The sequence below is a fragment of the Eubalaena glacialis genome, chromosome 3, assembly GCF_028564815.1.
Source record: "Eubalaena glacialis isolate mEubGla1 chromosome 3, mEubGla1.1.hap2.+ XY, whole genome shotgun sequence".
In the NCBI taxonomy this organism is placed as follows: domain Eukaryota; kingdom Metazoa; phylum Chordata; class Mammalia; order Artiodactyla; family Balaenidae; genus Eubalaena; species Eubalaena glacialis.
The window spans coordinates 158,403,338-158,427,335 of NC_083718.1; the positions used below are offsets into that span (position 1 = coordinate 158,403,338).

Consider the following 23,998-nt stretch of genomic DNA (forward strand, 5'->3'; position numbering starts at 1 on the left):
GAGCAGGGGGGCCTACTCTTTGTTGCGGTGCGCGGGCTTCTCCTTGCGGTGGCTCCGCTTGTTGTGGCGCACCGGCTCTAGGCGCGGGGGCTTCAGTAGTTGTGGCACTCGGGCTCAGTAGTTGTGGCGCATGGGCTTAGTTGCTCGGCGACATGTGGGATCTTCCCGGACCAGGGCGAGCCTGTGTCCCCTGCGTTGGCAGGTGGATACTTAACCACTACGCCACCAGGGAAGTCCCACCTTTTATTTTCTTGTCAGGAGCTTTTACCCAGTAAGAACATGTTTAGGGGTAATTCTCTACAATGGAAGAAAGGCTTTTGTTGGTAGGTACAAAGGCACCACAAACGTTGGGGGACCAACGAGTATATGGGAGGATGGGCATGCATGGTACACACATACACATTTCTCCCCAGTTTAATGAAATCTTTTGTGTCTTGGCAAAGACTTTCGTGGAGAGAAACACTTGAGAATTGGTAGTGGAATCTTTTGAGGTTTTACTTAAATAAGGGTAAATATGTGGGTTTTCAAAGACAAATGGCTGATGTGTAGAAATATAAAGAGGTTCCTAGTTAAGAAACAGAAGATACAGCCAACTTGTTGTTTTAGAAAGCAGTTCCAAGTTTAAGTTGTAGGTTGGGAACTGGGTTCTCTGATTCCCTGCCCCCAGCTGTAAGTGAGGCTCTAGAGAAGTTATATAGCAATCTTACTCGTGAATATAGATGCAAAAATTCTACACAAAATATTAGCAAATTGAGTCTAGCAGTATGTAAAAGGAATAATGTGCCATCTAGGAATGCACATATATCATCTTAATAGAAAGAAAGTTTGAAAAAACTGAATCTCAGTGTGGTAAGGGCTATCTAGAAAAAACTATAGCAAAGGTCATACCTAATAGATGAAACATTGGAAACTTTCCCTCTTAGATGAGAAGGCAACCTCCCACACATTCCCCTCCACAAAATCTTTAGTAAAAGGTAAAAGACAAGCGATCTGGGACTTCCCTGGTGGCACAGTGGTTAAGAATCCGCCTGCCAATGCAGGGGACACGGGTTCGAGCCCTGGCCTGGGAAGATCCCACACGCCGCGGAGCAACTAAGCCCGTGCGCCACAACTACTGAGCCTGCGCGCTAGAGCCCGCGAGCCACAACTACTGAGCCCGCGTGCCTCAACTGCTGAGCCAGCGCTCCACAACAAGAGAAGCCACTGCAATGAGAACCCCGCGCACCATAACGAAGACCCAACGCAGCCGAAAAAAAAAAAAAAGGACAAGTGATCTGAAGAGAGACCAGAGTACACTTAGCTACATTTGCCACTCTCTCCTTAACTGATTGTAACTCTCCAAGACTGCTGTCTATTCCTGTGCTACGGCCGCTCCTCCAGGAAAATCTGTGAAAGGGATTTTTGGAAAAGATGTACTATCTTTTTCTAATCTCTGGAAGAGTTTAAGACTAGAATTTTTTCTTGAATGTTTGATAGAATTCTCTGAAGCTTCTGATCTTATGGAAAAAATGAATTACTGATTCATTTTCTTTAATGGTTAGAGGACAATTTGGGTTTTCTACTTCTCGAGTATGTTTTGGTAAATTATATTTTCTTGCTGTTTTCATCTAAATTTTCAAACATATTGCAAGAAGTTTTCATTATGTCATTAAAAAAATGATTTTAATGAATGTACCATCTATAATGATGTCTCCTTTTACGGTCTTCATATTGATTATATGGGTTTTCTCTTTTTGCGTCAGTTCCCTTTGCCCCCAAGTCCCATGGGAGTAACACAGATGAATGCCTGCTTATGCAATGGATTTTATTACAAAGAGGAACCCTGATTTCAGAGAACCTGAATGCTATATAGCAGTCAGTAAGCATGCCTGCCCTTTGCTCTACAGGGGAAACTATCTTTCTTTTCTTTTTTCTTTTTTGTTAATTTATGGACTTTATTATTCATTTATTTTTGGCTGCATTGGGTCTTCGTTGCTGCGCGCGGGCTTTCTCTAGTTGTGGCGAGCGGGGGCTACTCTTCGTTGCGGTGCGCGGGCTTCTCATCGAGGTGGCTCCTCTTGTTGCGGAGCACGAGCTCTAGGCGCGCGGGCTTCAGTAGTTGTGGCACGCGGGCTCAGTAGTTGTGGCTCGCAGGCTTTAGAGCGCAGGCTCAGCAGTTGTGGCGCACAGGCTTAGTTGCTCCGTGGCCTGTGGGATCTTCCCGGACCAGGGATCAAACCTGTGTCCCCTGCATTGGCAGGCAGATTCTTAACCACTGTGCCACCAGGGAAGTCCCGAAACTATCTTTATTTTCCAAAGCTGTTTGCTAAACAAACATCCTTGAAAAGATAGTCTGGAACAAAGAACAGTAAGTATTTCATTTACAAGGTGTGCAGAAACGTGAAAGACCTGTAGAGAATTGTCTCCTAGGATTATTTTTCTTTCTTTTTTTAAATTTTTTTTTAATTTTTAAATTTTTTTAAACATCTTTATTGAAGTATAATTGCTTTACAATGGTGTGTTACTTTTTACTTTATAACAAAGTGAATCAGTTATACATATACATATGTTCCCATATCTCTTCCCTCTTGCATCTCCCTCCCTCCCACCCTCCCTATCCCACCCCTCGAGGTGGTCACAAAGCACGGAGCTGATCTCCCTGTGCTATGCGGCTGCTTCCCACTAGCTATCTATTTTACATTTGGTAGTGTATATATGTCCATGCCAGTCTCTCACCCTGTCACATCTCACCCCTCCCCCTCCCCATATCCTCAAGTCCATTCTCTAGTAGGTCTGTGTCTTTATTCCCGTCTTGCCACTAGGTTCTTCATGACCTTTTTTTTTTTTTTTTCCCCTTAGATTCCATATATATGTGTTAGCATACTGTATTTCTTTTTCTCTTTCTGACTTACTTCACTCTGTATGGCAGACTCTAACTCCATCCACCTCATTACAAATACCTCCATTTCATTTCTTTTTATGGCTGAGTAATATTCCATTGTATATATGTGCCACATCTTCTTTATCCATTCATCCGATGATGGACACCTAGGTTGCTTCCATGTCCTGGCTATTGTAAACAGAGCTGCAATGAATATTTTGGTACATGACTCTTTCTGAGTTATGGTTTTCTCAGGGTATATGCCCAGTAGTGGGATTGCTGGGTCGTATGGTAGTTCTATTTTTAGTTTTTTAAGAAACCTCCATACTGTTCTCCATAGTGGCTGTATCAATTTACATTCCCACCAACAGTGCAAGAGTGTTCCCTTTTCTCCACACCCTCTCCAGCATTTATTGTTTCTAGATTTTTTGATGATGGCCATTCTGACCGGTGTGAGGTGATACCTCATTGTAGTTTTGATTTGCATTTCTCTAATGATTAATGATGTTGAGCATTCTTTCATGTGTCTGTTGGCAATCTGTATATCTTCTTTGGAGAAATGTCTATTTAGGTCTTCTGCCCATTTTTGGATTGGGTTGTTTGTTTTTTTGTTATTGAGCTAGGATTATTTTTCTTTTGCTAGAAGTAATCCTTTAGCAGACACAGTGGCTCTGTTCCTGAATTTAGGGGGAAAGCATTCAGTCTTTCGTTATTAAGTATAATGTTAGCTGTAGATTTTTTGTTTGTAGATGCTTTTTATCAAGCTGGGGAAGTTCTTCTCTCACCCTTTCTTTTTTTTCCTTCTTTTTTTTTTTTTTTCCCGGCGTGCCGCATGGCTTGTGGGATCGTAGTTCCCCAACGAGGAATTGAACCCGGGCCCTTGGCAGTGAAAGTGTGGAGTCCTAACCACTGAAGTGCCAGGGAATTCCCGGGGAAGCTCTTCTCTAGTCCTATTTTTCTGAGAATTTTAAATTACGAATGAGTTTTGAATTTTGTCACATGCATTTTCTGCAATGATTGATATACAATAACGTGAATTTTCTTCTTTAGTCTGTTAATTTGGTAGATAAAATTGGTTGACTTTGGGGTATTGAACCAGCCTTGCATTCCTGGAATGAACCCCAGTTGGTCTCAGCCTGTTCTTCCCAATCACAGAATCAAAGAGCTACTCTCCCACGAGGAAGATCCTCAAGGATGTCTGGTGCCACCCCTTCCAGTGCCTGGTACCCTGGGGACAGGCCTCTGGGACAGCCCCTTTCCTCTGTGGGCCAGCCCCTTTCCTCTGTGGGCCAACCTGATTCAGAAACAGCTGGCCACTGCTTCTGCACTTTCCCTTTCATCCAGGTCTCCTGAGGTAGCCCTCATAATCCCAACTACACCCTACCCCAACCTCTTATTGCTCAGATATGGTTCTAATTTGGAATCACAGAGCCAGCAACCCTGTGGAGGGAAAGGGACCAGGACACTGAGCCTCCCCGTCTTCACCCAAACACTCTCCCACCTGGATAAAAATGCAGCCTGGGATGCCTGTGGCCACTTGGCAGCTATAGCCTGGTGCCTGCAGTCCCCAAGTCTTTCTCACTTGTTCTTTTATTGTTTGGTTGTGAAACCTTTTCTTCCTTTTTCTTGAATTAGTGCTGCTTGGTTTTGGGGTCTGAGTGGTTGGCTCCTCCTCATATCTGACTATAGGGGCCTGGTCAGCTGCAGCACAGCTCTCAGTAGTAGCTGGGCTCTTCCCAGGCACAAGCTGGTGGCACCTTAGTGCCAGGATGCCCTGGAAAAAATGCCAACCTGCACCTCAGATAGCTTTTCCTGTGGCAAGAAGTGGCTAGGTGAACCTTCAGGGTAAAAAATGAATGGATGAGGATATTTTAATGAAATTTCCCTGACCACCAATGGCATTCTCTGCCCACATGGGACCAAGCGCTCCAGGAGACAACTCCCTGGTTCTGCCTCTTCACTTTGCACTAAATGCTTGAGCCTTCACTGATTATGTGTCTGCTCCTTGATGATGTATGGGGATCCTTGGCAAAATGAAGATTTATTCACTGAATCACTTTTTTTTTTTTTTTTTGGCCGTGCCACTCGGCTTGTGGGTTTTTAGTTCCCCGACCAAGGATCGAACCTGGGCCGCGGCAGAAAACGCACTGAGTCTTAACTGCTGGACCGCCAGGGAATTCCCCACTGAATCACTTTTTAAAAAAAAAATAAATTTATTTATTTACTTTCATTTTTGGCTGCATTGGGTCTTTGTTGCCGCGCGCGGGCTTTTCTCTAGTTGCGGCGAGCGGGTGCTACTCTTCGTTGAAGTGCACGGGCTTCTCATTGGGTGGCTTCTCTTGTTGCAGAGCACGGGCTCTAGGCGCGCTGCCTTCAGGAGTTGTGGCACTCAGGCTCAGTAGTTGTGGCTCACGGGCTCTAGAGCACAAGCTCAGTAGTTGTGGTGCATAGGCTTAGTTGCTCCGCGGCATGTGGGATCTTCCCGGACCAGGGATCGAAACTGTGTCCCCTGCATTGGTAGGCAGATTCTTTTTTTTTTGTTTTTTAAATGTATTTATTTTATTTATTATTTATTTTTGGCTGCATTGGGTCTTCATTGCTGCGCGCGGGCTTTCTCTAGTTGCGGTGAGCGGGGGCTACTGTTCGTTGTGGTGCGTGGGCTTCAGTAGCTGTGGCTCGCAGGCTCCAGAGCGCAGGCTCAGTAGTTGTGGCACACGGGCTTAGTTGTTCCGCGGCATGTGGGATCTTCCTGGACCAGGGCTCAAACCTGTGTCCCCTGCATTGGCAGGCGGATTCTTAACCACTGCGCCACCAGGGAAGCCCCCACTGAATCACTTTTGATTGAGTTTTAAATTTCACAGGTGCCACTGTTTATACCCAAAGTGGAAGTGCTAGTCCCTGCCCAAATATCTCCACAAGAACCACAGCCAGTTATAACTCTATACACTGTGCGAATTACTCAGCATAGCGGACTCATTCAGAAAGCAAAGGGAACAGGAGACTGCTGCCATTGGCAGCTTTCCCTGAAGCCTGTGGTGTTGACAACCCCCAACTGTCCTAAATTGAAGCAGAAACTGATTTATTCATTGGCTGATTCATTCATCTAACAGAATGATTATTGAGCATCTTCTCTGTGCCGGATCCCTGGGCTATGAGGAGGACTAACATGCAATCCCTGCCCTCAGGGATGACACAGTCCATTGGCGAGTACCAGTAAAGAAATTGGCATTTATGATTTGGTGTTAAAAGAGCCATGGGAACACAAAGGAAGCCAGGCTGGTGTGAGGGCCTGTTGAGGGCATGGGGGATAGAGAATCAGGAGAAGACTTCCCTGGAGAAGGTGGCACATGAACTGGCAAGGCCATGGGGAGAAGGGAAGGACTGGGAGGGAGAATGTGGCGAGTGCCATATTCGATAGTGTGTGCCACTCTGGTAGCCAGGCAAGCAGGGGGGTCTGGCTGGGACGCAGCGTGGTGGGTCATGGAGTGAGAGCTAAGGCTGTGTAGGCAGGCCAGCCCCAGCTTCTGGAGGCTTTGCATGTGCCAAGTACCCTCTAGCGCAGATGTTTTCTCATCTTTCATTTCAGGGAAGACTAAGACTCAGAAAGATTGACAAGCTTGCCCACAGTCAAACAGCTAATGAGTAGTGAAATAACTCTGTTGGATTCCAAACCTCATATTCTTCACCGTTAAACGAAGCTCCACTGCAACCTCTCTGGTGGAGGACCAGGAAAATAGACTGTGTGGGTACCATGCTGGAGAGATGGAGATCAGTGTAGATGTGAGAAATACAAAGACCTGAATTATAGCAGTGGAGACAGAATGGAGAAGGCAGAACAGATATGAATGATGTTAAGGAATTACAGTTGACTGGTCTTTTTAGAAGTTGGTTGAAGGTGGGAAGCAGGAAGAGATGACAATTACCCACATGTCTAACCTGGGTGATTGGATGCTTTTTGCTGAGATTGGGACCTCGGAGAATGAAAGGTTTGGAGCAGGAATACCAGGAGTCTAATTTTTTTTTTTTAACATCTTTATTGGAGTATAACTGCTTTACAATGTTGTGTTAGTTTCTGCTGTATAACAAAGTGAATCAGCTATATGCATACATATATCCCCATATCCCCTCCCTCTTGCGTCTCCCTCCCTCTTGCGTCTCCCTCCCACCCTCCCTATCCCACCCCTCGAGGTGGTCACAAAGCACCGAGCTGATCTCCCTGTGCTATGCAGCTGCTTCCCACTAGCTATCTATTTTACATTTGGTAGTGTATATATGTCAATGCCACTCCCTCACTTCGTCCCAGCTTACCCTTCCCCCACCCCGTGTCCTCAAGTCCATTATGTACATCTGCGTCTTTATTCCTGTCCTGCTCCTAGGTTCATCAGAACCATTTTTTTTTTTTTTAGATTCCATATATATGTGTTAGCATACGGTATTTGTTTTTCTCTTTCTGACTTACTTCACTCTGTATGACAGCAGGAGTCTAATTCTGAACATGGTCAGTGACATCCAAGGGGAGATGTCCAGAAGGCAAGTGGGTATGAGGGTCAGGCTCTCAGGCTCAGGAGAGAGGTCTGAGCTGCACAGTGGTCACTCAGCCACTCTGCACTTCATCCATAAAATGGGAATAATAGTGATATCTGCCTCATCAGCTTGTTGTGAGGACTAAATGAGTAATGAGCTAGAGCAGTACTCAGTATACAGTCAATACTCTATAAAAGTGAGCTATTATTGTTTCTATCATTATAGGTGGTAATTAAAACCATGGGAGTGGATGAGGTACCACCGAATCAAAAGGAAGAGAAGAGAAGACCTTGGATTGATTCCTAGGAGAAAAAGAAACCAACACTTAAGGGACTGGTGGAGGAAAAGGGATGTGTGAAGGGCTGAGAAATAGTTTCCAGAGAGATAGGAGGAAGACAGGAAAGTGTGGGGTCTGGGAAGGAAGGGATCAGAGTCCTCAGGGAGGAGGGTGGGATCAGGAGGGTTTGTAGTTTGAGAGTTCATGCCCAGTGAGGCTGAGAAGCAGCTCTGCAGGACCCATGCCCATTCATTGGACAAATAACAGATTGGGTACGTGCCAGCTACAGTCAGCACCAGCGCTGACTGAAACTGCAGTAAACAAAACAGATGCAAGGAGCGTGCCACCGACACTCGATGGAAACTGGAGTGCAAGGGGAAGGATTCCTCCAATCCAAAGAGGAACCACGGAGCCCACAGCCTGTCAGCACCAGAAGAAAGCTCTGTGATCACCTGTTTGATAGATGCAGAAACCCAGAACAAAGACTTGCCCAGGGAATTGCAGTGAATGGGAGATAGAGCTGTAGCAGCAGGCTTCGTATTCACGTGGCAGACGTGCCTCAGAAATGGCATGGCACCTGGGAATTGTGGCTCTGTCAGGCAACCGTTTCCAAGGCACTCAGCACTGATGAGGTTGGTTTTACAATTCTTTGGTCCTAGAGCCTGGGAAAACCAGTGCCCCCGTTCTTTGTCCTCACATCCAGACAAGACTGCCACCTGCTGGCCACACTAAAGAAGTGCACCTCAGTGCCATCCATACACAGCTTTGCTTCCTTTTCCAGCAGAGTTGGGGTATGAATAAGTTGGGCAAATCGCACTGTTGTAAGGAAAAGACCAGTGCCAGGCATCTTCCTGATCAATTACATCCTGTCTTTGATCCCTGTACATTCCGCCACCTCTTTTACCAAATCCGGTTCAAAGCCCAAAGTTGAAACATGAAAAATATATTTTATGCAGTATTTTGTTTAAAAAAGCCAGGCAAGGGACTTCCCTGGTGGCGCAGTGGTTAAGACTCCGCCTGCCAAAGCAGGAGACGCGGGTTCGAGCCGGTCCGGGAAGATCCCACATGCCGCGGAGCAACTAAGCCCGTGCACCACAACTACTGAGCCTGCGCTCTAGAGCCAGCCAGCCACAACTACGGAGCCCGTGTGCCACAACTACTGAAGCCCGCACTCCTAGAGCCCGTGCTCCGCAACAAAGAGAAGCCACCGCAGTGAGAAGCCCGCGCACCGCATCGAAGAGTAGCCCCCGCTCGCTGCAACTAGAGAAAGCCCGGGCGCAGCAATGAAGACCCAACGCAGCCAAAATAAATAAATAAGTAAATAAATAAATTTATTAAAAAGAAAAAAAAGCCAAGCAACATAGTGTTACGTGCTATGGTGGTATACCTGTTGCTGAATCAATAATTACCAAAGTGTGTCTCCCATTGGTATCTGCCCTTCTGGGCCGGTCTCGCCAAGCCCAACCAGCCTGTGTGCTGGTGCTTAGAAGCATCCCTGTCACCCGAGCGGCACACCCCACACCAGGTGCAGCGTGGGGTGAGGGGAGACAGTATCAGGCCCTGGCGGACACAGTGTTTAGGGCCAGGCCAACTGGGCAATTAGAAACAAGTTTTTCCCAAGGACTTTCTATTCTTAAAAAAACTCTGGAAGACTGTACAATAAAATTTATAAATGCTAAGTAAAGTGTCGCAGTTGAAGGGCTCATGTAATTTTGGAGAAATAATGTATCTTTTAAAAACATTCAGTAGGTTTTTATGTGAAACTGTCCTTTAGTGTCAGAGCCTTGTGACCGTTGTTCATTGAAGTTACACAGGACCTGTGCCTCTTACACAGGAAAGGCTGACACTACTCCCCGTGTCAACTCAGAGGAGGAAACAAAGGCACAAGGTTCTACAGGGCAAAAGCTGTAGTTTTAAAAATGAAATCTTTTAGTATTTGCTTGACCTTGTGAAGGGCATGAAGCTGAGACACATAATTTTTAAAAATATGTTTTATTGTAATAATAATGATGTCTATCCTCAGGTTTTGTGTGCTGCTCAAAACTGGTAAAAACAAAGAAGAAAGTCTTGTTCCCGTAACACTGGGGAGACAAGAGAGTGTGGTGGTGAGGAGATGGGTGCAGGAGTCAGACTGTCTGGGTGTGACCCACAACTTTCCCGCTTAACATCTTTGAGACTTTGGACAGGCTATTTAATTGCTCTGTGCCTCAGTTTCCTCACCTGTAAACCGGGGATGATAATACTACGTACTCCTCAGAATTATCCTGACCGTCACTGGAGACGATGAAAGAGCTAGAACAGTGCCTGGCACATAGTCATCCTCAGTCACTGGTAGTGATCACCAGTTATTATTACTATGATTATTGCTTCTGTAACAAAGTTCTAGGACAGCAGGGACTTTGTTTCATTTGTCACTATATACACAGTGCCCAGCCCAGTGCCTGCTCTTGTTGAATAAGTAAATGAATGCATGAAAAACTTAAGTTATTTAAAAGTAAACCAACAAAGTACATTATCAAAAAAGTGAAAAGATAACAACAGAATGGGAGAAACCATTCTAGTGTCCAGAATATATAAAGAACTCTTACAATTCAACAGCAAAAAGACAACCCAAGTTTTAAAATGGGCATAGGACTTGAATAGATAGTTCTTCAAGGAAGAAACATAAACATCAACAAGCACACGAAAAGATGTTCAACATCTTTAGTCATTAGGTAAATGCAAATCAAAACTGCAATGAGGTACCACCACTCCATATCCACTAGGATGGCTATATATATATATTTGGACAATAACAAGTGTGGGCAAGGATATGGAGAAATTGGAACACTCAAACGTTGCTGGTGGGAATGTAAAATGGTTCAGTTGCTGTGGAAAACAGTTTGACGGTTCCTCAAAAGATTAAATGGAATTACCATATGACCTGGCAAATCCACTCCTAGATGTATACCCAAAAGAATTGCAAACAGGCACTCAAACAAATACATGTGCATGTATGTTCATAGAAGCACTATTCACAATAGCCAAAAGGCGGAAACAGCTCAAATGTCCATCAGCAGATGAATGGAGAGACAAATTGTGGTATATCCATACAATGGAATATTATTCAGCCATAATAAAGAACAAAGTACTGGGATTCCCTGGTGGTCCAGTGGTTAGGACTCAGTGCTTTCACTGTGGTGGCCTGGGTTCAATCTCTGGTTGGGGAACTAAGATCCTGCAAGCCGCGCAGCACAGCCGAAGAAGAAAAGAAAAGAATAAAGTATTGATACATGCTACCACATAGATGAACCTCGAAAACAGTATGCTAAGCAAAAGAAACCTGATAAAAAGTTCATATATTGTAAGATTCCACTTTTATGAAATATCTGGAATAGGTGAATCCATAGAGACAAGATTGATGGTTTCCAGTGGGTGAGGGGAGGGGTGGTGGTCAGGGTAGGTCCCTGACCAGGAATCAAAGCCCGGCCCCTTGCATTGGGAGTGCGGAGTCTTAGCCACTGGACCGCCAGGGAAGTCCCAATCATACTTCTTTGTATTAGGAATCTACATAACTTCACAGAACAAAGAACCTCAGGAAAATTAACAATGATGTTCTTGCCCATCGCCAGTCTCTCCAGGTCTCTGGAGGTCAGGGGAGGAGATGTTACACATTTGAAGACTTGTCTGTGTCTGTCCTGTTTGGTCACTTAGGGCCACTGTTTCCCTGCAATAACATTTCTAGAGGAGTCCACTGTGTCAGTGAATGCAGTTTGCTTAGCCATAAATCCTGCTGTTGTACTTTGTGGCTGATAAGCCACACTTCCAACTTCACTATAGGAAACATGATCATTTTATGAGCATGCCAAGTTAATCGTAGGTTGTAGGTCAATTAGAAAAAAAATTATTCTCCAAATGACCATTTTTCCAAATTCGCAAACATTTCCATTTTACCATAAACTTGTTTCTTATAACTATTTGTTAAATTTTCAGCAATTTTTATCAGATGGTACAGTGGTTTTAAAATATGTCCACAAAGTTTTTAGTATGTTTCCTTTCAAGAGGTGGAGCCCAATTCTTCTCCCCTTGAGTGTGGGCTCAACTTAGTGACTGGCTTCCAATGAATAGAGTAAAACAGAAGTGACATGTGCAACTTCTGAGATTAGATTATGAAAGATATTGGGGCTTCCTCTTTGCTCTCTCTTGGATCACTCGCTCTGGGAGAAGCCAGCTGACATGTCAGGACACTCAAGCAGCCCTATAGCGAGGTCCACATGGTGAAGAACGGAGGCTTCCTGCCAACAACCAGCACTAACTTGCCAGGTGTGTAAGTGAGCCACCCTGGAAGCCTGTCCTCCAGACCTGATCACGCCTTCAGATGACCACAGCCCCAGCTGACCGCCTGACTGCAGTCTCATGACACACCCTGAGCCAGAATCATTCAGTTAAGCTGCTCCCAGATTCCTGACCCACAAAAACTGTGGGAGATAATAAATGTTTATTTTTTTTAGTCGCTGTGTTTTAGGGTAATTTGTTATATAGCAATAGGTAATGAATATAGATGGACTGATTTAACAGCTTTTGCGGATTTCTGCGAAGTTTGAATATAATGCCTTTCATGTGGCCTTCATAGCAGCATTTTAAGGAATCTTCATTTGTCTCTGCCCAAGCTCTCTGTAGCTGCAGTGGCAGGGAGTAAGGGCAAGGAGGGGGGACCTGGTGAGGAAACTTGCTGGAGGTCACCATGCTACATGGCCTAGACTGCCCATCCTTGGGAGAAGAGGGGATGGGGAGGGGGTGGGGCAGAGAAAGGGAGGGCAAGGGTCAGAGAAGGGGACCAACCAAGGGCAGAAAGTGGTACTGAGGGGCAGAGAGAGGCTGAGACCCCTGAGAACTCAGAAGTTCCGGCTTCTCCCAGCTCTCTTAGGCCGTACCAATACAACCAAGAGGAACTGCTATACACTTTAAATATTTTAAACATTTAAAGTAAACATTTTCAGTAAACTGGTAATTTGGTGAATTGGGTACTCAGCAAATTGGTCATCTGGCCAATTGATTTTTGGGTAAGCATACACTTGGCAAATTAATTTACAATGATTCGTCTGTTTCTAATTAAGTCATACATAGTAATTTTTATGTTCCTAAGGCAATAATTTATTTGTAACAGATACTAATATATTTACACACACACATATATATTTCAAATTCCCAACAGAATTAATTTCTCCTTCCAAAAAACTTTGTGACTTTGACATCTCTCTTCTCCAGGGAGGGAGACCAGTGAGTGAATACTTCTGTGGCTTTAGACTGCTTGTCATGATTAAGTCCCTGCCTGCCACTGATTCCTGGAATAGCAACCCTCCTTGGGAGGAAACTGCCATTTTTCACTTCACAGCCATTATAAATGGAGATAAATTCCAGGCAGGACCACTTTGGAGAAGTCCTCCCTTAATTTTAATTTTGACTCTTTTAGATTGAATGGGATCATCATTAAAAGAAATTCTGAAGTCTTAATTCTATGAAAAAAAACCAAAAACAAACCATCCTCAGAAATTAGCGGATGTAAGTGTCAGAACCCTTTCCCTGGTTATTTCTACTTCAAAGTGAAGAACAGACAAGAATGGGCAATCAGAATCTGCTGCAGTGGGGACCAGAAAGCCATTACTTGGTCCCAGGTTTCCTCCTCCACTCTTTTGTAGGAACCTGGAAGGGCAGGGCTTTCCCCACGACCTCAACATGGGGCTCCCTGACCCACCCCTCCTCCAGGGGCCCCTGCATGGGTATGGAGGAGATGTAATGTTACAAAATCCAGCTTGGCCAGACAAACATATTTCAGGAAACTGCATGAAAATATGGAGAAAGGGGAGAAAAAGGAAGAAAGAGAAGCTTATCCCACCTAGACAGACATGGAGCCACCACAACATATGTGCCCCAGCTGCCACACGGCCCACTGCAGTGGTTTTAAAACTTGGGCACAAAATTATTTGACCCCCCCTCCCATCAAGATGTGGGATCTACTTGCTTCCTTTGAATCTGGCCAGGAAGTGACGCTATGTGACTTAAGAAGTTAGGTTGGGCTTCCCTGGTGGCACAGTGGTTAAGAATCCACCTGCCAATGCAGGGGACACGGGTTTGAGCCCTGGTCCGGGAAGATTCCACATGCCGCGGAGCAACTAAGCCCGTGCGCCACAACTACTGAGCCTGCGCTCTAGAGCCTGCGAGCCACAACTACTGAGCCCGCGTGCCTGGAGCCTGTGCTCCGCAACAAGAGAAGCCACTGCAATGAGAAGCCCGCGCACCGCAACAAAGAGTAGTCCCCGCTCGCTGCAACCAGAGAAAGCCTGCACACAGCAACGAAGACCTAACACAGCCAAAAATAAAATAAATAAAATAAATAAATTTATTAAAAAAAAAAAGCTAGGTCAAGAAAGGCTATGCAGCTTTGGTTTGGAATGTCTTGGAAGCTCACTCAGGATTCCTCTTGGAATCCGGCCACCAAGCTGAGAGAAGCCTAAGCTACAGGGAGAGGCCACATGTAGGTGCTGCAGTGCACAGTCCCCACTCTGAGTCCCACCTTCAAGACCCAGAAGATCCCAGCCTCCTTGTGTTGCTCAAGGCTTGGTTTTGGGTGAGGCAAGTGAAGCAGTTGCCTCTGATGCAAAATTTAATGGAGAGATCAAAATCCAGTAATCAAGATAGATACTTTGTAATGCAATTTAAAAAATCAATGCAAAAAAATGAATGAAGAACGACCTATCAAAATGTTAAATAAAAACAGTAAGAGTGCCACATGGAGCCATATTGGAGCCCGAGACAAAAGGAAAAATCAGTAAGAGTGATCCTCATTAGCCTCACTCGAGTTCCTGCTGTGGTCCCAGCTGTCTTCCAACTGAGGCCCCGGAAATCATGGAGCAGAGATAATCCATCTCTGCTGTGTCATGTTCAAATTCCTGATCTACATAATATGTGAGAATAAAATAGTGATAGTTTTACAACACTAAAACTGGGGTGGCTTGTTATAAGATATAGGTAGCCAGAATACCACCCCCACCTCTGCTCGAGAGCCTTATCATCTCCTACCTTCCTTCTCCTTTTCCTCCTCAGAACCCTGTGCCTTGGCCCTAAGAACTCTCAGAAAGTAAAGAGTCACTTAAGACACATAGCTTCCACTTAGCCATCTGGGCTGAAAAAACTAGGTATTTCAAATTTTATTCCCAATATGATGGAAGAAAATGGAAAAATGAGGAGCTGGAGGGGAACTTGGGGTCAAGGAGGTAGCCTGTGACGGGAGTAGGGACACTGTGTTGTAATGGGAAAGAGAGTAGAGGAGGTGGGTGATAGGCCAGGCAGGCTGGTAGGTTTGGAGGTGGGAAGGTCTCAATGGAAAAGGAGGTGAGGTCATCTCCTGGCTCCTCCATCACAGACGCCCACTGCGAGGGAAAGGGTCACCAGGCCCACCGAGCCTCTCCACCTCCTGTTTTCACGGGACTCCCCCTGAGAATCTACTTTCCCTGGAGACTTCTCAGGGAAGGATATCATCCCCCGCCCCATGCAGCACGCAGGGTAGAGAGCACGGCCTCCGTAACTTCCTCCTTCCAAACCATTCCTTTTTCTCCTCAAGTACAAACAAACAAACACAAACAAAACCCTAGTACTTGGCATAGTACTTGGCATACCACAGATGTTCAATTAATACTTGTTTTTAAAATCAAGCCCTTATAAAGCTTAGTCCCTTCAGCTATATTACTGGCTCCCCCTGATGTTGCCACCATCCTGGGGGGGCTCCACCTTGGTCTTGCAATTTGGTGTCCTCAAACTCAGAGAAATTCACCTCTGATCCTCTCTGGTCGTCACTGTTAGGCCCCACCTAAGACCTGTCAGACTTTCCCTCCCCTGCCTTTGAAGGAGTCGCTGTGGAAACAGAACCATATTCTTGCCCTTAACTTCCACCCCACCAATCATGTGAAATAGTTCCCCCTAGTGGACGATCAATGCACATGCATGCTCTATATTCCCAGGGACACGAAGACTATTTTGAAGTGCCCGGTAAAAAAGAATAATTCTTTCATTCAACAGACATTTCTTGTACCCCTGTTACGAGTCTGGCTTAACTGAAATTATTTTGAGGTGCACAGTTTCACACCAGCAGACATCAAACCAAAAAGGCAGTGACAATTCATGCTCCTGCTGCCTCTGCCAGAGTCAGTTGTTACATAATAAATGCAGCAGGACTCTAGATTGGGCCTGATATGGGAAGAAGCTGGGCCAGTTCAACTCTGGAGGACTTCATCAGCAAAACTGAAGCAAAGCCATTTTTTCATAAATTTATTCAACAGACTTCTACTGCACACCACCCTTTATATGCCAGGCCCTGAGCTGGAAAAAGAGGAATCAGACCCTGTCCGTGCCCTGAAGCTGCTCAGAGGGGAAGGCATTTAGGCAAGTAGTCACTAATACAGTATGCGTGTGCAGGACTCCCTCCCTCCCTCACGCACTCAACAAACACGTACCGAGGACCTAACATACGCTGGGGACTGTGTTGGGGGTATAAGGACAGAAACTATGAGAGCTGCATGGAAACATGCACAGTCTATGTAAAGGGCAGTTACCATTCTGGAGATAACTGCTCCAATGGAGGCAGGTGCTGGGGGGGAGGAGGGAGCAAGATGGTAAAAAGGAAGGAGGCTGACATTTGGGCAGGGGTGAAGGCAGGTCAGGGAAGCCCTCAGAGAAGAAATGCTTCAGGGGGGAAGTGACGGAATGGTCACTTTGCCACGTGGAAGTTGGGTGAGGGGAGGGAGGTCACAGCGCCACCCAATCTAGTCTCCTCGGGGTTGTTTGATTAAGCCTCCTGACATGATTCCACCGCCAGCTCACCCCCTTGCTCCAATGCCAGCAACAACTCTCTACTGCCGGGCCTGACCTTGACTTAGGTGCCTCTACCACTCCACCCGCTCACTGGCAACTCCTCCCCAGCTAGGAGGCTCTGCTCCAGCTGGTAACCGATTCCAACATAGCATTACTTCCCAACACAGGAGTCCATGTACCCCCGCAGGGGTCAAACAAATACAAAGTTGACAGTGCTGCTGAAGGAAAGATAAGGTGGGCATTCAATCTCAACACTGCCTCCAAAAAACAATCTAGGTTGGGAGTGAGCGCCAGGCCTTTGTTGATCCCCAGGGTCTCACTTGTATACCTTAACCCTGGTACCGGCCTCCTCCTTCTGACCCTCCTAGGCTTCCTGGACCTGGGGCTCAGCCTGTCATCCTGGGCACAGAAGTCCCGATATGTAGTGCCACCCAGACCCTTCCTGCCTTATGGGTCTCCCTGCCCTGGCCTCCTCAGCTAGGCCCATTCCCCCTTCATGTGCCATGTCACTCTCCACACCCAGGCGGTCCCCAGTCCTGTCCCTCCTCTCTCTTCCTGGGGCCTCTCTATCCTGCTAGATCAGCACATTCCATTTTGTTGTCTGAACAGCTCCAGCCTAAAGTCTCCCTGTGGCTCTGGCCTGCTATTCCATCTGACATTCAAGGTGCTCCATGATCTGGTCCTGGCCTACCTTCCTAGGTCTTCCTAGACCGAGACCGCTACCAAACCTCCACCAAATGATCTCCATGCCACTCCCCAGACACATCTTGTACTTCCCTGTGTCTGGGCCTTCCTTTACACCATTCCCCTTTCCAGAATGCCCTTCTCTGCTTTCTACCTTCCCATTTTTCAAGGCTCAGCTCAAATACCATCTTCTCAGAGAACCCTTCCTTGATCTCTCCTGTAGAAAACAGAATCTCCCTTCTCTGAACCATCGTAAGAGCAGGGAAGGAAATAACATCCTGGAAACACCTGCCATGTGCTGCATGTTAAAAGCATAGGCTTTGGAGTCAGACAGATCTGGTTTGAATCTGGCCAGCTGTGTAACTTTGGGAAGCATACTTAATCTCTCTGTGCTTCAGTGCTCTAGCTTGAAAAACATAAAAATGCTGACCCCCACCATTCATTCATTTGAACATTTGAATACCTAATATGTACCAGAATCTATACTCTTGTGGTTATTTTGAGAATTAAATGGAGCAATGCATGGAAAGTGGCTGGCACATAGGCATACTCAATAAATGAAAACTTATTAATACTACCATTACCCAATCTAGTTTCTTAGAAGAACAGTCCCCAGGGTGATTTCTGTTTGGAGGGGAAGTGCCACATAAGTCTGGGAACCAGAGCCAGCTCTGGACCCAGGCACGTTCTAACAACTGCTAGAGCACGTGGCTGATTCCAGGCACAGAACATGACTGTCGTTTTCTGAATAACTTGCCCATCAGTACAGAGCCAGCACCTTCCGTCTGCCGAGGCTGTCTAGGACACTCAGTCAGGCTCTTTGTGGATAGGAGAAAACGTCTCAGAGCAAAGCTGCCTAGCTCTCATGGCCACCTTCTGCCATCTGGAGCAGACCCGGCCGCCTCCCCTACCTTCATACTGGACTTCCAAGTGCATAGTGCGCAGCGCCTTCAGCACGCCGTCCACGATGCCGGGGTGTGTTGTCCCGATGATCGACTGGCAAGAAAGACAGCAGGACAAGGCGGTTACTCTTTCCTTTCCGTCTGGTCCACCTGGGAGAAGTGAAAAGCTGGCTTCCAAACAGCCGGGAAGCCTTAGCTGAATGGGGAGAGGGGGGCAGCAGTGAGTCACTGGGCCCTGGCCCCGCACCCGAGAGGTTAATTTCTTTTTTTTTTTTTTAACATTATAGTCAATTTTTTGCATACTAGTAGGGAGGGAGAGCTCTCTCTCTCTTTTTAAAAATTAATTAATTATTTTGCCTGCGTTGGGTCTTCGTTGCTGCGCGTGGGCCCTCTCTAGTTGCGGCGAGCGGGGGCCACTCCTCGACGCGGTGCACGGGCCTCCCACCGCGGTGGCCTCCCCAGCTGCGGAGCACGGGCTCCAGGCGCGCGGGCCCAGCAGTTGTGGCACGCGGGCTCAGCAGTTGTGGCACGCGGGCTCAGCTGCTCCGCGGCACGCGGGATCCTCCCGGACCAGGGATCGAACCCTGTATTTGGCAGGCGGATTCCCAACCACTGCGCCAGCAGGGAAGTCCGAAGTTAATTTCTTCTGGAGAGGAGGGGCGGAGATGGGCAGCCAGGAATCTCCAGAGACTCTGCCGAGGTTGCCACTGAACCCTCTGGCTCAGGAGGCACTCAGTGGAGCTGGCCACTGCTAGAGGTGCAGGGACAAGTCGGCTATCTTGGCTGCAGGGAAGACAGGCACAGGCTGGAGAGAGTGGAACTCATCCAAGATCCTAAATCTTCTCCCTCTCAGGATCTCACCCAATCAGGCAACCCTCCTGTCTGTGTCTTCTACCCGTGCATTGGTTCCTGTCTTTTGGCATTAAACATTCTCAAGATCACCCAGATTGAAAGCAACCGTCCTTCAACTCTGTCTCCTCTTGCTACTGTTCTTTCCCCCTTTACACCTAAGCTTCCCGGGGGAAGCTACTTCTTCATCCTCCATGCATCCTTTGACAGGCGGCTGTAATTTAATTTTTCCTGCCATCGGACAGTACCCTAATTGACCAAAACTTTTCCTGCTGAGCTCAGCTTTCTGTTCTACCTGCACTGAATCTCTCTGCTGTATTTGAGCCAACTGATCATGTCCTTCTTTTATTTATTTTTTAAAAATTAATTAATTAATTTTTGGCTGTGTTGGGTCTTCATTGCTGTGCGTGGGCTTTCTCTAGTTGTGGAGAGCAGGGACTACTCATTGCGGTGGCTTCTCTTGTTGGGGAGCACAGGCTCTAGGCGCGAGGGCTTCAGTAGTTGTGGCGCAAGGGCTTAGTTGCTCCTCGGCATGTGGGATCTTCCCGGACCAGGGATCGAACCCGTGTCCCCTGCATTGGCAGGTGGATTCTTAACCACTGTGTCACCAGGGAAGTCCATGTCCTTCTTCTTGAAACTCTTTTCGCTTATTTTTCACAGCCCTGTGTTTTCCTCTTCTTTTATGGCTTATCATTCTTTTTCTTTCTTTTTTTTTAATGTTTATTTTTTATTTATTTATTTTTTCTTCCTAGTCATCCATTTTATACACATCAGTGTATACATGTCAATCCCAATCTCCCAATTCATCACACCACCACCCCCAACCCCCGCCATCATTCTTTTTCAAGGAGGCAGAGTAGTATATGGAAAGAATAAGGACTCTGGAGTTAGAGTTGGATTTTAATGTTCACTTGGTATATATCTTCTACTTAGTGTGTGGCCTTGAATAAGTCACTGAACACCCTCCTAAGGCTCGTTAGCATCACCTTTAAAATGGGGATGATAATACCTGTCTCCATCAGCCACTGTGAAGACTAAAAGAAAAAGTGTAAGCAAGCCCTGAGCACAGTGCCTGACATGTAGGAGGTACTTAATAAATGGAAACTGGAAACAATAATGAAAATCAGATGTTTTGCTGATCTTCTTCCTCAGCTCATCTCTTAAATGTTGGCAGTGTTCCTTCTCTTCTTAGTTGGTGTATTCTACCTGGGTGATCTTATTGACTTCTACTCTTTCGGATATCACTTCTCTGTTCATGAACTCCAAACTGCCATCTTCATCTCGGATCTCTCTCTGGAGCCTCAGACTTTTATTTTCTACTGTCCTGTGGGCATCTCTACTAGACGTCCCGAGCAGTGATTCCTCAATTGAGCTAGGAATCAGAATTGCCTGGGGGAACTTAAAGGCCACCCGAAAGCTGTCAGATTCTACAGGAGGGGAGCTCAGGGCCTCCTGAGATGGGCACTTGGGAGCCACCAAGGCTCATCAAGTTTATTGGGTCAAAACCTAAATCAGATCCGTTTTTCCTGTTCTCTTGGTGGCACACAACTCACCCCATGGTCTAAGTCCAAAGCTGGCGTCTTCTTGACTCCTTTTCTTTTACTGCCCCAAGTCCCATACACTCCGCCTCCGAAATGTCTGTCCAACCTGGTCACCTCGATTCCTCCTGCCACGGTTCAGGCCGCATCATCTCTTTGGTCTCTTAATTGCCTCCCTGCGTCCAGCCCTTCCTGGAGCTGTACTACTGAGAGCTTTTTTTTTTTTTTTTTTTTAATTTATTTCTTTCTGGCTGTGTCGGGTCTTCGTTTCTGTGCGAGGGCTTTCTCCAGCTGCGGAGGGTGGGGGCCACTCTTCATCGCGGCGCACAGGCCTCTCACTGTCGCGGCCTCTCTTGTTGCGGAGCACAGGCTCCAGACGCGCAGGCTCAGTAGTTGTGGCGCACGGGCTTAGTTGCTCCGCGGCATGTGGGATCTTCCCAGACCAGGGATCGAACCCATGTCCCCTGCATTGGCAGGCGGATTCTTAACCACTGCGCCACCAGGGAAGCCCGAGAGCTTTTGATGATTCATCTCAAAACCTCTCTTGGAACCTCTATTGCCTCCTTACATGGTGTCTTCGTGTGGTCACCATGCCCCAAAGCTGACTTTGCTGCATTCTAGGGCACCGAGAGGAAGGCAGAAGACAACGAGAGAAATGGAGCTTTCCCAAGCACCGGAGATTTGGCTTCTTTCTTCACTTACATGCTGCCTACAAATGCACCATGATTCTTTCCCTATCAAACTGACTCCTTTAATCTTTTCTATGGTCCTTTCATCATCCTTGCTGCTTGTCTCAACCACTTTTAAGTCTGCCAACATCTTTCTGATCCTTAAGTAAACAGGGCAAATCACTCTGCTGGGAGACATGAACTCTCTGCCCTGCCCTGGCCTTCTGGAAGTAACGCTGATGGAACAGCAGACATGCAGCGGGAGGCTGAGCTCTGTTTCTCATGCCTGCATGGAGTGCAACTGTGGAAGGTAATTGTCAGATTACTGAGTTGGAATCAGAACCACCGGAGCATGCAGCCTGGGCTCACCTGGGCAGTCCTGAGAGTCTGCAGGGACAGCTGCTGAGCTTTCGGGGACGCACAGGGCAGCAAAGCTATTAGACCTTTGTACACTTGATTCTGGTACTTGGGATTATTGTGGATCAAAGAATCCAACAGAACCTGCACTTCTTCCTGGGTCTCTTCTGACTTAGACTTTGCCAAAAATTCTGCTATGGATCGTACACCTGAGCAAAGGAGAGAGGAAATGCTAAATTGGAAGGGGTTTATGAAAATAATCCTCACTCAAGGTTACATAATATGAGGTAATAGGATTAAAATGTATTTAACCAGGCTTGTCCAGTCAAAGCAAAATCGAGGCTCTGTTCTCATGTTGCATCACTACTGTTTTCACCTCGTGCCTAGGTGGCTGGGGGATTTTGTTTCAACATAGGCATGTTAGCTTGTCAAAATCTGTTTTAAAATTTAAAATCGCTCTGCAAAATGCACAAATAAAACTTGCACTTTTGATTGCTGTATGATAACTAACACATAGATAGCGCTCAGCACTAAATGTTTTTTGACAAATACTACCTTATTTAGTCCTGGAAACTACACTGAGAGGGAGGTGTTGGTCCCTTTTTAGGATAAATACACCGAGGGTGAGAGAGGCCATGGGGGAGAAATGACGAAAGAGCAGTGAGGGAAGTGCTTTAAAGAGGGATGCGTGGGGGATGGCATCTCCTGTGCACACCTCAAGCAGACCACTTGGTGGGACACACTGAAATTACCGGGTTATTTCCTTTTCTCACGGCACTGTAAGCTCTTTGAGGACAAGGACTGTATTTTATTCATCTTTGTGTTCCCAGCACCTTAGCGTATACCTAGCATACATATTCAACGATTTTAGTTCAATCTTATTTCTAGAGTTATTCATAAATGGCTCAACAAATCTTTGTTGAATGGATGTACGAAAGAGGATATATTTGAAATGAAGTATTTCCAAAACCACCATGGAAAGATTTGAGCAAATGATAAATCAAGAAAATCGTAACTCTGGGTCTTCCGGTGGTGATCCGGACAGGAGCTAAGTGAGTCCACTCTACAGAACGCTTCCTGTGCAACCAGGTCCGTGATGCGTTTTCCTCTAGCAGCGCTGGGGGCGGCCCCCTGGGAGACAGGAGAAGTGACACCCTCGTTCTACGCAGTACCCACCATAGCTTTCACAGATGAGCTCCTTGTACTTCCTGCCAGAGTTTGCGATAACCTGAAGTAGCTTGATGGATTCCTTCTTGTCCTCCTCCTCGATCTTCTTCAGTGCAAGTATTTCCAAGAGTGTTAGGGCCCCTCCAACCTCAAGAAATTCTACAAGATATCTATTACTGTCCAGAGGGATAGAAAAGTAGAAATAAGACATTGTCAAGTTCCTTGACACTAACCTTTCTAAGGGATCTCAAGGACCTTTCTTCATATACTCCTCCTAGCCAGGAAATGTTCGTGGGTAAAGTAACACAATAGTTTGGAAATTTTCCTTCCAGAAGGAAATGCAGAAGTTAAATACAATGGCCATTTCCTGTGCTTGGATTTCCAGCATCTGTGTCTCTTCTTCTTGATAGGGCACCTCAACTGTCCCATGGGAGATCACCCCTCCACCACGCCATGTGGTTTTGGGAGGGTGAGCAGGTGAAGGTGTGTCATCCTTCTGGCTGCAGTAATTGGTTTGGGGCCAGGCATGTGACCTAAGTTGGTCCAATGAGGCTCAAAACCTGGGACTTTCTTGGGAACGCTTGGGAAAGACATGTTCTCTTTTTGGTGTGACTGAGCTAGAAGGATGCATGTCTGGAGTACTGAGGACTACAACACATGGAGGCCTATGAATATAGAGGAAAACAAAGCTGAGAAATGGAGAAAAAGAGGGAGAGACCAAATACTGAGAAATGGAGAAAAAGAGGGAGAGACCAAGTACTGATGACATTTTTTGAGCCCCTGGATATAGTCAGGCCTGAAATATGGATTTCTACTCTCTGGACATTTCAGTTAAGTAGTCTAATAATTTCTACTTTTTCCTGGTCCAGTATGAGTTGGTTTTCTGTAAGTCACAACCAAGAGGGTGCTGACTAGCAAACTATCAATGGAGAACATGGGATGGAGGAGCAACTAGACCAGGACCACAGCTGCCACCATCTCTGGGTCCATCCTGAGGGCTACTAGGTACCCACTGATAACTAGAAGCTAAGGTCCCATGTGGTGTGAATGTCAAGGATACCATGAGCCCGGTAGGCAACTGAGACCCCAGAATTTCTCTAGAACAGAACTCACCTGCTTACAGCTGATAAGAAGATGCCAATGGACCTGAGCAGCTTATCTAAACGTGAGCCAGTCATGTAGCTGTACGACAAGTTAAAGAGTGAATTTCAGGGTGGTTTTCCATCCCGTGTCTGATCCCTGATACCACCTATGGCCCAGGATGACCAACAGCTGAGTTGTATCCTTTATCTGAGAGGGGCCACTAGGTTGAAGGGGTAGGGGCA

General features: G+C 46.4%; 1 protein-coding gene across 2 annotated transcripts in view; it reads right to left on the reverse strand.

The window, feature by feature from the left end:
• Positions 1 to 23,998, reverse strand: part of LOC133087359 (armadillo-like helical domain containing protein 1) — a 63,836-nt gene that overhangs the window by 16,558 nt on the left and 23,280 nt on the right. For both annotated transcript variants that reach the window (XM_061184315.1, XM_061184316.1), the window contains exons 4-7: positions 23,787 to 23,855; positions 22,683 to 22,849; positions 21,519 to 21,715; positions 18,104 to 18,188 (exon numbers count right to left, since the gene is read on the reverse strand). In XM_061184315.1, coding sequence (XP_061040298.1) covers positions 18,104 to 18,188; positions 21,519 to 21,715; positions 22,683 to 22,849; positions 23,787 to 23,855 — 518 coding nt within the window. The remainder of the gene's footprint in view (positions 1 to 18,103; positions 18,189 to 21,518; positions 21,716 to 22,682; positions 22,850 to 23,786; positions 23,856 to 23,998) is intronic.